General features: G+C 37.6%; 1 protein-coding gene across 1 annotated transcript in view; it reads left to right on the top strand.

Annotated features, from left to right (window-relative positions):
• Positions 1-16955, top strand: part of USP3 (ubiquitin specific peptidase 3) — a 100430-nt gene that overhangs the window by 55913 nt on the left and 27562 nt on the right. The window contains exons 9-11 of the mRNA XM_059057750.2: positions 6765-6911; positions 10504-10610; positions 10788-10868. Coding sequence (XP_058913733.1) covers positions 6765-6911; positions 10504-10610; positions 10788-10868 — 335 coding nt within the window. The remainder of the gene's footprint in view (positions 1-6764; positions 6912-10503; positions 10611-10787; positions 10869-16955) is intronic.

Here is a 16955-nt window from a genome sequence, read left to right as displayed (position 1 = left end):
ACAGGGTAAAAGTTTTTATAACATGCCAAAGTGGAAATGCAATGAATCTTGAATTATGTTTGTATTTATAATCCCAAAGTAAAATTTTTTAAAGCTTAGAAAGTCCATTTTCCTTGATTAACATATGACAGTATCTAGGGAGTGTGATACCTTGGAATAAACTAAGAGGAGCCTGGGGAGTTCCCTGGTGGCCTAGTGATTAGGATCCCGGGTTTTCACTGCTGTGGCCTGGGTTCAATCCCTGGTCGGGGAACTGAGATCCCGTAAGCTGCGCGGCATGGCCAAGGGGGAGAAAAAAGTGAGGAGCCTGAAATACAATCATGCATGTAGAAGTAGGAACAACTTTCATTTATTAAATAAATGCAGAAAAAAAAGTACCCTAAATGTAATCAACAGCTTTGGACAAAGAAATCATCAGAGCTATTCTTTCTCTTTTCCCATGCAAACCAAAAGCCAGTCAGTCAGCAGGGCAACTGTTCCTGCGTTTGAACTTCCCAGGATACAGATATCTAACTTACCACACTTCTTATGGCTTCCTAGTATGCCCAGCTTTTCCTGTCCTTTCTTTTTTCATAAAAATACCTTAAAGTGTATTTTTTTAAAATAGACAAAAATACACATGGTTCAAAATTTCAAAAGGTAAAGAAAGGTTATACAATGAAAGTTTTTTCTTTTACTCTATTCCCCAGCCTTTCATTTTGCTTTCCGGGAGCAACCATAGTTAACAGACTTTCGTGTATCCTTTCAGTGATGTTCTGTGTGTATAGACATACAAGCATGTGCATAATTTTTTTTTTTTTAAAGAAGATGTTGGGGGTAGGAGTTTATTTATTTATTTATTTTTGCTGTGTTGAGTCTTCGTTTCTGTGCGAGGGCTTTCTCTAGTTGTGGCAAGCAGGGGCCACGCTTCATCGCGGTGCACGGGCCTCTAATTATTGTGGCCTCTCTTGTTGCAGAGCACAGGCTCCAGATGCACAGGCTCAGTGGTTGTGGCTCACGGGCCCAGCCGCTCTGTGGCACGTGGGATCCTCCCAGACCAGGGCTCGAACCCATGTCCCCTGCATTAGCAGGCAGATTCTCAACCACTGTGCCACCAGGGAAGCCCCATAATTTTTAACGTAAATGGTAACATATCTTGTTTTTCTACTTTGAGATGATTCATGTTAGTATATAAATAGCTTTCTCAGTCATTTTATGGCTGCATAATATTCCACTTCATGGTTGCATCATGATTTATTTAATAGTCCTCTACCAATGATTACATAGGTTACGTTTTTTCTTCTTTGCTGTTCCAAATAGCGCTGAAGTGGGTAATCTCATATGTATAATGCAGATATTTAAAAGAGGAATTGCTGGGTCAAAAGACAATTAGCTTTTGTAATTTTGATAGTCTTTTCTGCTAGTCTTGGTTACTCCTTGCTTTCCTTAACATGATTTTGTCTCGTTGCCTCCATATATTTGTCTGTCATCTGCTTCCTGTCTACGGTATTTGTGGTCGCATCTCTTTCTTTAGAATCCAGCTTAATGCTAACACTCTCCAGGAAAGTCTCTTGATAATTCATATCAGTTCATAGTATTTATTCCCTTGATTCATCATGTCACTTATGTGCCATTTCTACTTTCATGTAAAACTTGATTTAATATATCTTCATTGACTTCCCAAGACAGTTTTCTTTCGTTTTCTTAAATGTTTAAAAAATGATGGATGAAGAAATTACTGAAAAATCTTTCTTGAATTTGCTAGCTATTCTACTTGGCTTTGTAGAAAATATAAAAGATCTTTGTAGATAATATCACTTGAAAAGATCGATTTAATTTAATAATAATCCTTTTTGGGTATTTGTAAATAGAGGACTTTAAAAAAACACCAAGCTGTTTATATTTTAAACAATATAGGCATACCTCAGTAATGTTTGGGTTTGGTTCCAGACCACTGCAGTAAATTAGCAAATATCGAAATAAAGCTGTTCCAAATAGTGAACTTTTTTCAGAGTCATCCATGAGGTTTGGAATCTGCTTCAATGTTGATATTTTGACCTCTTCCCATGAGTCACAAATGATGTTCTTAATGGCATCTAGAATGGGGAATCCTTTCTGAAGGTTTTCAGTTTGCTTTGCTCAGATCCATCAGAGGATCTATCTGTGGCCTTACAAAATGTATTTCTTAAAGAATAAGACTTGCAAGGCAAAATGACTCCTTGATCCATGGGCTGCAGAATGGATGTCGTGTTAGCCGGCATGAACACAACATTCATCTCATTGTATGTCTCCATCAGAGCTCTCGGGTGACCAGGTGTGTTGTCCATGAGCAGTGATAAATCTTTTCTGAGCAGTAGGTCTCAACAGTGGGCTTAAAATATTCAGTAAACCATGTTGTAAACAGATATGCTGCCATCCAGGCTTTGTTGTTCCATTTATAGAGCACAGGCAGAGTAGATTTAGCATTATTCTTAAGGGCCCTAGGATTCTCAGAATGATGAATGAGCATGCTTCAATTTAAAGTCACCAGCTGTATTAGCGAGCCCCTAACAAGAGAGGCAGCCTGTCCTTTGAAGCTTTGAAGCCAGGCGTTGACTTCTCCTCTCTAGCTAGGAAGGTCCTAGATGGCATCTTCTTCCAGTATAAGGCTGTTTTATCCACATTGAAAATCTGTTATTTGGTGTAGCTTCCTTCATTATTGATCTTAGCAAGATCTGGATATCTTGCTGCCGGTTCTACATCAGCACTTGCTGCTTCACCTTGCACTTTTCTGTTATGGAGACGGCTTCTTTCCTTAAGCCTCACTAACCAACCTCTGCTAGCTTCAGACTTCTCTTCTGCAGCTTTCTCACTTCTCTCAGCCTTCATGGAATTGAGGAGAGTTAGTGCCTTGCTCTAAATTAAGCTTGGGCTGAAGGGAATGTTGTGGCTGGTTTGATCTTCTATCCAGACGGATAAAACTTTCTTCATATCAGCAATAGGGTTTCATTATTTTATCAGTCGTCTCTTCACTGGGGCAGCACTTTTACTTTCCTTCAAGAACTTTTCCTTTGCTTTCACAACTTGGCTGTTTGGTGCAAGAGGCCTAACTTTCGGCCTGTCTCAGCATTTGACATGCCTTCCTCACTAAACTTATTCCTTTTAGCATTTTTAAAAAAATATTTATTTATTTAGGCTGCATCGGATCTTAGTTGCAGCACATGGGAGCTTCATTGTGGCGTGCAGGCTTCTCTCTAGTTGTGGCGGGTGGGCTCAGTAGTTGCAGCACATGGGCTCTCTAGTTGTGGCGCACGGGCTCTAGAGCACGCAGGCTTAGTTGCCCCGTGGCATGTGGGATCTTAGTTGCCCGACCAGGGACCAAACCCGTGTCCCCTGCATTGGAAGGCAGATTGTTAACCACTGGACCACCAGGGAAGTCCCAGCTTAATCCTTTTAGCTTTTGATTTCAAGTGAGAGACATGCGACTCTTCCTGTCACTTAAACACTGAGAGGCCATTGAGGGTTATTAATTGGACTAATTTCAATATTGTTGTGTCTCAGGGAATAGAGAGGCCTTAGAGAGGCCTGAGAGAGGGAGAGAGGCAGGAACAGCCTGTCAGTGGAGCAGTCAGAACACACACATTTATTAAGTCTGCTGCCTGTTTGTGGCATCCTAAAACTATTACAGTAGTAACATCAAAGATCACTGATCATAGATCACATTAACAAATAATAACAATAATGGAAAAGTTTAAAGTATTGCGAGAATTACCAAAATGTGATACAGAAACACAAAGTGAACAAATGTTGGAAAAGGGCACCAATAGACTTGCTTGATATAGGGTTGCCACAGACTTTCAATTTGTAAAAACGGCAGTATCTGCAAAACACAACAAAACAAAGTGCAATAAAACCAGGTATGCTGTATTAGTTCTAAGAATTTAGCTACCATATTTTTTTTGCATGTGTTTGTAAACAAAATATCATTTTTGTCATTTTCATTTTCTGGTATTTTTGTCTTGAAGAAACTCGGCCTTGATTTGGTGCCTCACACTGGATAGGAATAGCTAAATTTAACTGATTTTGGTTTTGCAGATAATTTGGACAAAACAATAACTTATTTTAAATATGAACAGAATCTAAAATTCTAATGTGACCTAGGTACTTTAGAAGAAGTTTGTTCTAGTATGATAAAATTTGATTCTGTAGAGGCATATCCTATTCCGTATTGGTCTTTGCCATTTTACACATAATGTACTGGTCCTGCCAAAACACAGAGAATGGTCAGTAATGCACAGGCATGTGTCAGAGCTGCACATGTTGGAGCATCACACAAGTGCTTGTGTGTGCCTGTATTATGTGGTGTCTTTTATTATTTGGAGTGTCTGCCTTTCACTTAAGCAGGTGCAGAGTAACATTTTCCTTGATCATTCTTTATTGGAACATTTCTTTGTTCTTAAGATCCGAATAAATATGGCTTGCCTCATTGTGTCAAAACTTGTTGTGACGAGACAGTTGCTCTGTGTTCCTATACACTGTGCCTCAGCGATGTCTGTCCTTCTCTGCCCCCTCATTCAAAAGGGATGCATCATGATCTTCTAGGCTTTTTGTATTTGCAGTGTGCTCTCCACAGATGATTTCTCATAGCATCTTTATGACACAGATTTTCTGTAGACATTAAGAAGTAGTAATGCTTATTGAAGGTCACAAACAAGTGAAGATAAGGAACAGTGTTAAAATTGAAGCCACCATGCTTTCCCTCTGTATTCTTTTCTCTCTCAATTCTGATCTGTCACAGAGATACCAGTTGGTTCTTCATAAATTCATTTCCTCACTAATTCACAAACACCTGTTTGGGTGACATCACTGAAATAATTTGTATACAGAACATGAACACTGCACCCAAATATGAGGGGTGTTTCCTTTAACCTGATTACCAAACAAAAGAAACCTAAGTTGACTGCAGAGGAAACTCTGAAGCCCAGACTGTATAATTGAGAAGTAATTGAAAAGATAACTGAAGTCTGTTGAATTTAATATACTAAATAATAATTATTAAGATTTTCAGATAAATCAATGAAAGGTTTTATTTAAATGTTTAGAAATGGAATTGTAAATGTCTCTTTAGTCAGAATCAAAAAAATGTCCCAGTCCTAGAAGAAACATAGACTTTTTATTATCTGGTAAAGATCACAAACTGAAACCGATCCCCATAACTTATCTTTATAAAACAATGAGTGTTCCATGATCTCACGCAGGTCAACAAATGTGTTTCTAATGGTAAAGGAAACATTAGAACATAATGTAATTTGATATAAAGAAAGAGAATCAAGAGAATCATGGTATGGTTGGAAATATTCATTAATGTACATTAGGCAGATTGTTTTAAAAAGGGACGGGTGTGTTTGATGAAAACGCAAATTGACGTAACTACAAGGTACTGGTTTTCATGATCCATTTTAGAAATAATGATTAGAAATTAGGTTATTTTGGTGAGAGAATAAAACATTTTTTATATGTGATAGAATTTCAAATATGACCTGAAATACTGATCTTACCTGTGAGTCACGAAAAAAGTGTATGTTATGTTGAAATAGTTTAAAGCACCTCCTTAGATATATAAGGGAACTACCAACTTTGAATACTTTTGACTGTGAATTTTAACATTTTTATTCATAAGAGTCTTAGAAATACTTGAACATATATATTAATATTTAGTTGCTAAATAGTGTCGAAAAAGTTACCGTGAAATGCTAAAGTGACTTTCGATTTAGGTTCCATAATTTATTTCCAGGAGAAATTTTAGGAAAAGGTGGGGGACTCTGGTTGAAAGAAATTTTGTTTATAGAACCACTGCCTGGAAGAGTGGTGGACGTTTTGACTCAAGACCAGGCCAGAAAACTTGCCACTTAGAGCAAAGATTAAAGAGAACCTTCCATGCCTGTAAAAATGTAGGCAGTAGTCTTCCTATCCATAATTGTATTAATGTACTTTAGATATCATTGCTGGATTTATCTACATAAACCTCTATTACCTTCCAACTGTGCCAGCTTAATTTTCTGTCAGATTTCATTACTGTTCACTTGTCATTGATCTGTATGAGTAGAAGAATTCCATAGAATTTCCTGACTGAACATAGTGTAAGAAGTAACCTCAGAATATGTTGCTGTAACGTTTTAGGCTAGAGCATAATTATGAGTCAATGTGTTTTAAAGTTTTTATTTATTTAAAAAATGTCTTGAATCAGAGATTAGGATGCAAGTATAGAATGTTATACGTCTTTAACTCTAAATAGATAAAGTTTTTCTTCCTTTCGGCCAGTGTTTAAAAATTAGTATCTTTCAGTCTAAAGATTTAGTTTTAAATTCCTTCTTTCTTATAATGGTGGTTTTGACCTAGTTTTCTGGTGCAGGTTGAGATGTGAAATTTCAACATTTGAGCCATCTCATAGAGAGGCCATGTGGGAAATGGGCAGATTCACAGTCCATCCAGGAGACACGTTACTCTCCTGTTGGAGGACTTCAGGCAGGTCACACCACCCCTCTTTTGCCCCTCAGTTTTCCTCTTAAGTGAGGTCAGTTGAGATCACTAGAAGTCCAATTAGCTCTACTATTCTTGTTTTTCAGTGGTGGAATTCTGTGTTGAAGGTACTTTTATGTGTAAAACAAGGAGGGAGTGAGGAGGACGGATCAGGGCGCCTCCCTGTGCCCTGAGTGCAGGGCTGTGGCCCTTCTCAACACTTTGCCCTCCTGCATGTTTGGCTGGGCAGGCAGAGCCCCACAGTGACTGTTTCTGTTTGCTTCAAGGGGCTATCAGCAGCAGGACGCTCATGAGTTCATGCGCTACCTGTTAGACCACCTGCACTTGGAACTCCAGGGCGGTTTCAACGGTATTTCCCGCTCATCAATTCTGCAAGAGAATTCTACTCTGTCTGCAAGTAACAAATGTTGCATGTAAGATTTAGTTTCCTTTTGTTTTCTGGGAAGACCTCAGAGTTCTACTGGTGTTCTTGTTTATTAGATTTATAATGGAAGGTGGAAAGTTTTCTGGACCTTTGCTGAAACTTTTGTGCACTTGAACTTTGTGACCAAGTGGAGTAGCACGTGCCTCCTGCTTCCAGATAGAAGGCATCTTGTACTTGTATCTAGGTGTAGTTCTAATTGTTATTTGCTATAGATTATTTTTAAACTTGAAAAAATAGAAAATACTTGCACAATTTAGCACTTAAAAATTTTCCTCCAAATGTATTGAATAGTATGGGAGACAATTTTCATATACTAAAATAATTACATTTGTTCACGAATAACAGGCTTAAAATATTTTGAATGTGAATTGTTCTAAAGCCTCATTTGGACTTAAATGTTCCAAAAATATGTCTGTTCTTTAATCAAATTGAGGCATTTGTAACTTTTCAGAATTTTTTTTTGGCTCTCAGTATGAACAAAACAAACCTTTTGGGTTGCTTTCCCAGGTACTAATACCCTGAAATATACATTGAGATCAGAATGTTTATTTTGCTGAGGGAGAGATAATTGACTTTTATTTCAGCTTGGATCTTGGTTAGTTGTCTCCTTTTGTTCAAATTTTGGGAAAAGTTTCATATTGACCTATGCAGGAAAGGGATTTTTATAAGATGAACTCCCTATATATAACCCTAAGTTATATATAGGGTTTGCTGTAGTATGTTGCCTGACAGTCCGTAAATCGGATTTTGTGTAAGATAAGGTCTTTTTAATGACAGAGCAGTCTCACAGCTAATCTGACTGTATCAGAGATGGGCAATCAATATGAATTGCCATGCTTTTTAAAATGTTTGAACCTAGGTCCTAGGAGCTATGGTTCAAATTAGAATCCAGTACAGAAAGGGAAAGACCTGTGATCTGGTAGAAATGTTCTTGCACCAAATCAAACATAGTATTAAATGAAAAATTCTGTTCTGTATTTTAGGATGATATATTCATACACAAAGGATATTGAACTGGACTCTATGAAGGATGGTCTGTGTGAAGTGGGAGGATATATGTCTGTCTTTATGATTTTATTTGATGCCCAGGGCACCCTTAGGGAATCACATTGTGTGATACAAGATGTTCTTTTAGTAACTAATTAGTTTTCAGTATTAATCCATACCCTTTCATGATATTTTAAATAATAGTAATTTTAAGTTCCATTAGTGAGTTAGGAACATAAAAAAATTATCAAGTATTCAAAGCTCAGTCTCCTTTATATTTCCTTAAATTCACTGGAGGATGCATTTCAGGATCTAAGGATCATATTTGCTAAAACTACAAAAAAAAAAGGGTCTCCTGTATTTGCATTTATTCGTATAAACACACTGAACCCTACCGAAGGTGGGGGTGAGGATGGTGGAAATAAAGGGCGAGTGTGTTCTTTTTAATACATAGAAAATCGTGAGTGCCAATATAAAGGAACTTTGCAGCATAACAGCCTGTCCAAATAGCCAATATTTAAACTCTCTAGTTGTGTAGTTATGATAAATGGAACTGATTTTGAAATAATTCGTGAATCTTGTTTTAAGTCATTGTATAATGACTAAGCTTAATGCCATACACATCAGATAGCCAAGAATTCGTTAGTATCTTTTTCTCAGAGGAAGAAATTATAAAGGAAGAAGTACACTGAGTTTAAATGTACTGCTTTTTAATAAAGCAGTTTCCATTTTAATTAAAGTGTGTGTGAACATCAGTATGAAAGGGTCAGTCATAGTCCCTTTATTTTTCAGTAGATCATTTTTTTGGGGGGTATATCCTTTGTGTGTGATACAGATATTAAATCTAAAACCTGAAATGGCCATTATATCCTACAGTTCCCATTGTATCTTCCCTTTATAATTTACTAAAGCCATGTGTATCCTATGAACAACTTAAAAAAACAAAAAAGCTACAGTATGTTTCTTTTGCCAGTAAGGAAGGAAGCCCTTTCATAGAAGAGGAAGCAAACTTTTAAAATAATAGAATTGCTCAGGTAGGTTTTGTCTGTCTCATCATTGCAGTAAGTCTAATTTGGAGCAACTCGAAGTACGGTTCAGTGTATTAGGAGTACTATTGACTGCAAGTGACAGAAACCACCTCAAGTTGCTATTAGCGAAAAAGAGCAATATACTGGCTCAAGTAACTGCATAAGTGCACAAAAGTTAATATCTGTGTTCAGTGTAGTACTATTAATGAAATCACACAAATGAACCTCAGTATCCATGAATATTTTAATTTTTATTCTGATTCATCTTTATTTGTTCTGTTGACAGTTTTATGTGGGTTCCTGTTGTTGCAGTGAAACCCAAAGCCAATTTGGTTTTTAAAATAATTTTTTAATTGAAGTATAGTTGATTTACCCATGAATATTATATTAGTTAAATTAAGGAGCATAGTGTCCAGAGCAGGTGCTCAGGTCAGGCCAGCTGTGTGAACTTGGGCCAAGTTATTTAACCTATGAACCTCAGCTTCCTGGTCTGCAAAATGGGGATGATCTTATCTACCTCAGAGTTGTTGTGAGGATTAATTGATTTACATGGAAAGTACTTAGAATGGAGACTGGCATGTAAGTGTGCTAAATAATATAAGTGCTTGCTAATCATGCTGTTCTTGTGCATTCTCTGTCCGTACCGTGGCAGGCTGTGCACCTGTCAAAGAGTGAGTTACATGTCCAAGATACATACTTAGGAAAGAAAAGCAAAAGGCAGGTATGATCCTGATTATTGTTATAAAAGATGCTTACAACAATCTAAGGGCTTTTTTTTTGGTAAGCACTTGTCTAAAAGCACTGTATGTATATTCCCATTTCATTGTCACCAGGCCTCTAAGGTAGATAGATGTTATGCCTGTTTCACATTTGATGAAGCTGAGGCACAGAGAGGTTAAGTAACATTCAAACAGTTGTTTTTTTATTGTTCTTAAAGTGCTGTATATATTTTTTGATCTCCACAAGGGAATTATATTGTTTTAAGTGAGCTTTTAAAAAGGCTTGTTGATAGTAACATCCGGCACTTCAAATGTGAAGTCATATCTCCACCAGTGATTACTAAGTATGTATTAAATTTGTTTACCTCATTTTCCCCAAATATGACCATCTAAAAAAATCTGAAACTATCTTTGATCAAGGTTGTTGTTCACAGTAAAGTAATTGAGTGCTCCCCATAATGAGAAGTCTTGCAAAGGGTCCAATCTAAGGCAGTTCCCTCTTTTCTGAGGGGTATAATTGAGGGAAAGGGGTCCTGTTGCCCTGAGTACAGGCATGTATGTGATCTGTTAGTAATGGCAAATGTTCAGTGTTTGTTTGTTAGTAACTTTTGTACAAAGTAGTGGGATTGGGAGAGGAGCTGGGGGAAGAACAGTGGCTTAAACCTTTTATTTGGTATACGTCTATATATAGCTTTGAAATTTTTGTGTTATTTTATAATTTAAATTAATAAATTATATATATATATATATATACACACACACCCCCAAACAGAGCCACCTATAGGACCTTTTACACGTATGTATTTTAGTTTTTTACTGAGATGTTTTCCTGTGTGATTTTCTTTAGAAATGGAGCATCTACAGTTGTCACGGCTATATTCGGAGGCATTCTCCAAAATGAGGTTAACTGCCTCATATGTGGGACAGAATCTAGAAAGTTTGATCCATTCCTAGGTAAGACATATTTGGCATATGGAGATATGACATTGTATTAAAATAATAACTGTAATGTTTCCTTTGAAAACTAAGACAGTAAAGAGATAAATCCTTAAAAATACATCAATTTTTGAAATTACTTTTTGAGTGTGGTTATATGACTTTAACAGTTCTGTTTTCCTGTTTCCTTTTAAGACCTTTCATTAGATATTCCAAGTCAGTTCAGAAATAAGCGCTCTAAGAATCAAGAAAATGGACCAGTTTGTTCATTACGAGGTAAAGATACTTTGATGTTCTAGAATTTTTCCCCCTTGAAATAGCAAATAATTGTTTTAATGAATTTGTGTTATAACTTAACAAAAGTCAAACCTGAATGTCTCATATTGTACAAAAAATTCTGTTTAGCAAGCATGCCTGCCAGAGATACTGACCCGCCAGGTGAAACATAAAATATTTCTCACCTTTCTCCTCTTTTTAAAACTAGTTTAAAATTGAAAGTTTGCAACAAAACTTTTTCTGATCTAATGAAATAGAATTTATTCTATGGATATTCCACTAGTAACCAGAGGAAGAAAGAACCTCAGAAAAGTTTTATAAATGATGGTGTCATTCACTCTTTTATTTGAGAGCTCTCTTGATGACATAACTAACTGTTGGCTAAGCCTGAGGCCTTGCTTTTAATTGCAAGATTAAAATTCACATTTACTTTGAGAGATTTCTGAACAGATTTTTTCCTTGATGAGTATTAACTACTTTAGTCAAGGCAAAAGACCTGTCCTTGACCAACCACTAAAATGACTAATCGTTCTTTTTAGTCATAGAAAGAAGAAACTAGGATAGAACAAAGAAAGAGGATCTAATATGTGTTCTGTCATTAAGTACCTCTACAGTGAAGGCAAATAGAAAGTTTCTACCCTGAATTACATGTTCACTACAAGTTTTAGGGAGTATTGTCATAATGATTAATATACATATACTGTAAACTTTTCTTACAAAACAACTGTACTGTCCAGTATGCAACCATGAAGTCACATGTGCCTATTAAAATTTAAATTAATCAAAGTGAAATTTCAAATTCTATTGCTCAGTTATACTAGCCATATAACTTAGGGCGCTCAGTAGCCACATGTGGCCAGTGGCTACTGTAGTGGTCAGCACAGATGCAGAACATTTCCACTGTTGCAGAAAGTTCTACTGGACGGTGCTGCTGTAGAATCAAATTACCCTGTAAAATGTATATGAAAACACTTTGTAGATGCTTTTAGTTTGTTCTCCACCTATACAACAGTGTTGATTGTCTCTTTTGCATAGGAGTACAGAAGAAATTTAAGGAAGCCCCATCCATGCCACTTTCCCCTAAAATATGTGGCTAGTATGTTTCTCTAAAACTGTTTTTGGCCTATTTGAGATTGATTAAGAAAATATCACAGTATACTTGATAGCAAGTGTCTGTCAGATCATTTTCCCTTTATATTTATGGCATGTGAATACAGGCTAACTTAAGCATAAAACAAATATTATTTGATCATTTAGAGGGGAAATCGGTGAAAGTTAAATTTTTAAAGGAATTAACCTCATATTATATAATCTAAAATTAGATTGACTTCATCTTAAAATTTCAATAAGAACACTAATAATATTAATGTAGTAAAAATACTGTTCCTCAATATATATATGTGGGTATATGTTTGAATAATAATTCCTCATGTTTAACAAAACCCTTAGTCCAGATGATTTTTGACTGATTGGAAGACCCAGAGACACTCATTTGTTCAGGTTTATTTCCTCCTTCCTTCAGTGCTGATTCCCATACCCCTCCTGAATTGGTCATACATGGTTCTTATTGCCTCTGTGACATTTCACTTAAACTTAATGCCCTAATACTGAGAGATGTTCCTTTCTTGAGACCATCCAGGAGAGTGTATGACACAGCTTACTTAGGTGGTTGACTGGTACTATATAAACAAGAAGAGTGGCAAATGGAATTTGCCTCATATCCAAGTAATATTTTTCTTGGCATAGACTCCTTGACATCTGATAAAGATTGGTATTAGCATCAGGGGGCCCAGACCATCCTGAGGTGTTGAGGGTTTGGCTGGAAACATGTTTCCTGTATTCTCAGCTGGCTTTCCTTTGAATTCTCAGACTTCATTTTGTTAAAGAGCTTACTGTCAGCTTTAGAATTTCTAAACCATTACTGTCAGCTTTAGAATTTCTAAACCATGCAGTATCTGCGAAATGCAACAAAACAAGATTTTCAGACGATGCTGGTGGTTTTCAAGAAGGTGCCTAGTAAAGGACCCAGAGGGCTAGAAAAATTTCCAGATGAAAAGGCAGCATATTTCAGAAACTTTCATAAGGTAGCTGAACTGTGTACAACATCAAAAATATAACCAGGCTGCCTCGAGAGACAAAGAAGCATGCAGTGGCAATTATCTGTCATGATGAAGCATCAAAGACATTTGCCTGTGAGGGCTCAACTTCTGCTTAAGAATGAGGGAGAGGCTGGAGACAAGGTGGTGGAGTAGAAGGACTTGAGCTCACCTCCTCTCACAAAAATACCAAATCACAACTAACTGCTGAACAACCATCAACAAAAAAGACTCGAACCTACCAAAAAGATATTCTATACCCAGAGACAAAGAAGAAGCCACAATGAGACGGTAGGAGGGGTGCTTCTAAAATATAATCAAATCCCATATCCAGCGGGTGGGTGACCTACAAACTGGAAAATAATTATATCACAGAGATTCCCACAGGAGTGAGAGTTCTGAGCCCAATATCAGGCTTCCCAGCCTTGGGGTCTGGAATCAGGAGAAGGAGTCCCCAGAGCATTTGGATTTGAAGGCCAGGGGGCTTGAGTGCAGGAGCTCCATAGGACTGGAGGAAACAGAGACTCCACTCTTGGAGGGCACACACAAGGTTTCACATGCACTGAGACCCAGGGCAAAGCAATCAAATCATAGGAGCCTGGGTCAGACCTACCGGAGGGTCTTGGAAGGTCTCCTGGGGACACGGGGGTCAACTCTGGCTCACCGTGGGGACAAGGACACTGGTGGCGGATGCCCCAGGGAATACTCAATTGGTGTGAGCTCTCCTGGAGGTCACCATTTTGGCAAAGAGAACTGACCCCACCACCCAACAGCCTACAGGCTTCAGTGCTGGGACGCTTCAGGCCAAACAACCAACAGGGTGGCAACACAGCCCCACCCATCATCAGACAGGCTGCCTAAAGTCCTCCAGAGCCAACAGCCACCTATAAATACACCTCTTGAGCTGCCCCTGCCCACCAGAGGGACAAGACCCAGCTCCACCCACCAGGGGGCAGACACCAGTCCCTCCCACCAAGAAGCCTGCACAAGCCCCTGGACCAACCTCACCCACCAGAGGGCAGACACCAGAACCAAGAAGAATCACAGTCCTGCATCCTGGGGAATAGAGACCTCAAACACACAAAGGTAGATAAAATGAGATTGCAGAGAAATACGTTCCAGGTGAAAGAACAAGATAAAACCCCAGAAGAACAACTAAATGAAGTGGAGATAGGCAATCTACTTGAAAAAAAAATTCAGAGTAATAACAGTAAAGTTGATCCAAGATCTCGGAAAAAGAATGGAGGCACAGACCAAGAGGATACAAGAAATGTTTAATAAAGAGCTAGAAGCTTTAAAGAACAACAAGAGATGAACAATACAATAACCTAAGTGAAAAAATACACTAGAAGGAATCAATAGTAGAATAAATGAGGCAAAAGAACAAACAAGTAAGCTGAAAGACAGACTGGTGGAAATCACTGCTGTGGAACAGAATAAAGAAAGAAGAATGAAAAGAAATGAGGACAGTCTAAGAGACCTCCAGGATAACATTAAAGTACCAACATTTGCATTATATGGGTCCCAGGAGGAGAAGAAAGAAAGGGCCTGAGAAAATATTTGAAGAGATAATAGCCAAAAACGTCCCTAACATGAGAAAGGAAACACACAGTCAAGTCCAGGAAGTGCAGAGAATCCCATACAGGATAAACCCAAGGAGGAACACACCGAGACACATATTAATCAAATTGACAAAAATTAAAGACAAAAAGAAAATATTAAAAACAACAAGTGAAAAGCAACAAATAACATACAAGGGAATCCCCATACGGTTATCAGCTGATTTTTCAGCAGAAACTCTGCAGGCCAGAAGGAAGTGTCATGATATACTTAAAGTGATGAAAGGGAAAAACCTACAACCAAGAATACTCAACCCAGCAAGGCTCTCATTCATATTCAACAGAGAAATCAAAAACTTTACAGACAAGCAAAAGCTAAGAGAATTCAGCACCACCAGTTTTATGACAAATGCAAAAGGAATTTCTCTAGGTGGAAAAGGCCACAGCTAGAAATGAGAAAATTACGAATGGGAAAGCTCACCAATAAAGGTAAACATACAGTAAAGGTAGGAAATCATCAAACCACAAATATGATATCAAAATGAGCAATTGTGAGAAAAGGAGAGTACAAATGCATTTGAAATTAAGAGACCAGCAACTTAATACTGTATATATATATAGACTGCTATATCAAAACCTCAATGTAGCTGCGAACCAAAAATCTATAATAGACACACACATGAAAAAGAAAAAGCAGTCCAAACACAACACTAAAGATAGTCATCAAATCACAAGAGAACAAAAGAGGAAGGGAAGAAAAAAACCCTACAAAAACAAATCCGGAAAAAAAAAAAATCCGAAACAATTAACAAAATGGCAGTAAGAACATACATACTGATAATTACCTTAAACATAAACAGATTAAGTGCTCGAACCAAAAGACATAGATTGGCTGAACAGATACAAAAATAAAACCCATATATATGCTATCCACAAAAGACCCACTTCAAATATAGGGACACATACAGACTGAAAGTGAGGACATGGAAAAAGCTATTCCATGCAAATGGAAATCAAAAGAAAGCTGGAGTCGCAATACTCATATCAGACAAAATAGACTTTAAAGACTGTTAAAAGAGACAAAGAAGGATATTACAAAGTGATCAAGGAATCAATCCAAGAAGATATAACAATTGTAAATATATATATGCACTCAACATAGGAGCACCTAAATATATAAGGCAAATGCTAATAGCTATAAAAGGAGAAATCAACAGTAACACAATAATAGTGGGGGACTTTAACACCCCACTTAACATCAATGGACAGATCATCCAGACAGAAAATAAATAAGGAAACACAGGCCTTAAATGACACATTAGACCAGATGGACTTAATTGACATTCATAGAACATTCCATCCGAAAGCAGCAGAATACACCTTCTCAAGTGCACATGGAACATTCTCCAGGATAGATCACATGTTGGGCAACAAAGCAAGCCTTGCTAAATTTAAGAAAACTGAAATCATATCAAGCTTCTTTTCTGACCACAATGCTGTAAGATTAGAAATCAACTACAAGGAAAAAACTAAAAAAACATATGGAGGCTAAACAGTATGCTATCAACCAACCAATGGATCACTAAAGAAATCAAAGAGGAAGTCAAAAAGTACCTGGAGACAAATGAAAATGAAAACCAAGATGATACAAAACTTATGGGACACAGCAAAAGCAGTTCTAAGAGGGAAGTTTACAGCAAGACTACCTTACCTTAGGAAACAAGAAAAATCTCAAGTAAACAACCTAACCTTACACCTAAAGCAACTGGAGAAAGAAGAACAAACAAAACCCAAAGTTAGTAGAAGAAAAGAAATCATAAAGATCAGAGCAGAAATAAATGAAATAGAGATGAAGAAAATAACAGAAAAGATCAAGGAAACTGAAAGCTGGTTCTTTGAGAAGATAAGCAAAATTGATAAACCTTCAGCCAGACTCATCAAGAAGAAAAGGGAGAGGGCTCAAGTCAATAAAATTACAAATTAAAAAGAAGTTACAGTGGATACCATAGAAATACAAAGCATCATAAGAGACAAGGAACTATATGCCAATAAAATGGACAACCTAGAAGAAATGGACAAATTCTTAGAAAGGTACAAACTTCCAAGATTGAACCAGGAAGAAACAGAAAATATGAACAGACCTATCATAAGTACCAAAATTGAAACTCTGATTTTAAAACTTCAAACAGGGGGCTTCCCTGGTGGCGCAGTGGTTGAGAGTCCGCCTGCCGATGCAGGGGACACGGGTTCGTGCCCCGGTCCGGGAGGATCCCACATGCCGCGGAGCGGCTGGGCCTGTGAGCCATGGCTGCTGAGCCTGCGCATCCGGAGCCTGTGCTCCGCAACGGGAGAGGCCACGGCGGTGAGAGGCCCGCGTACCACAAAAAAAAAAAAAAAAAAAAAAACTTCAAACAAACAAAAGTCCAGGACCA

This window comes from Kogia breviceps, chromosome 3 (genome assembly GCF_026419965.1).
Source record: "Kogia breviceps isolate mKogBre1 chromosome 3, mKogBre1 haplotype 1, whole genome shotgun sequence".
NCBI lineage: Eukaryota > Metazoa > Chordata > Mammalia > Artiodactyla > Physeteridae > Kogia > Kogia breviceps.
This window is presented reverse-complemented; position numbering and strand designations above follow the sequence as displayed.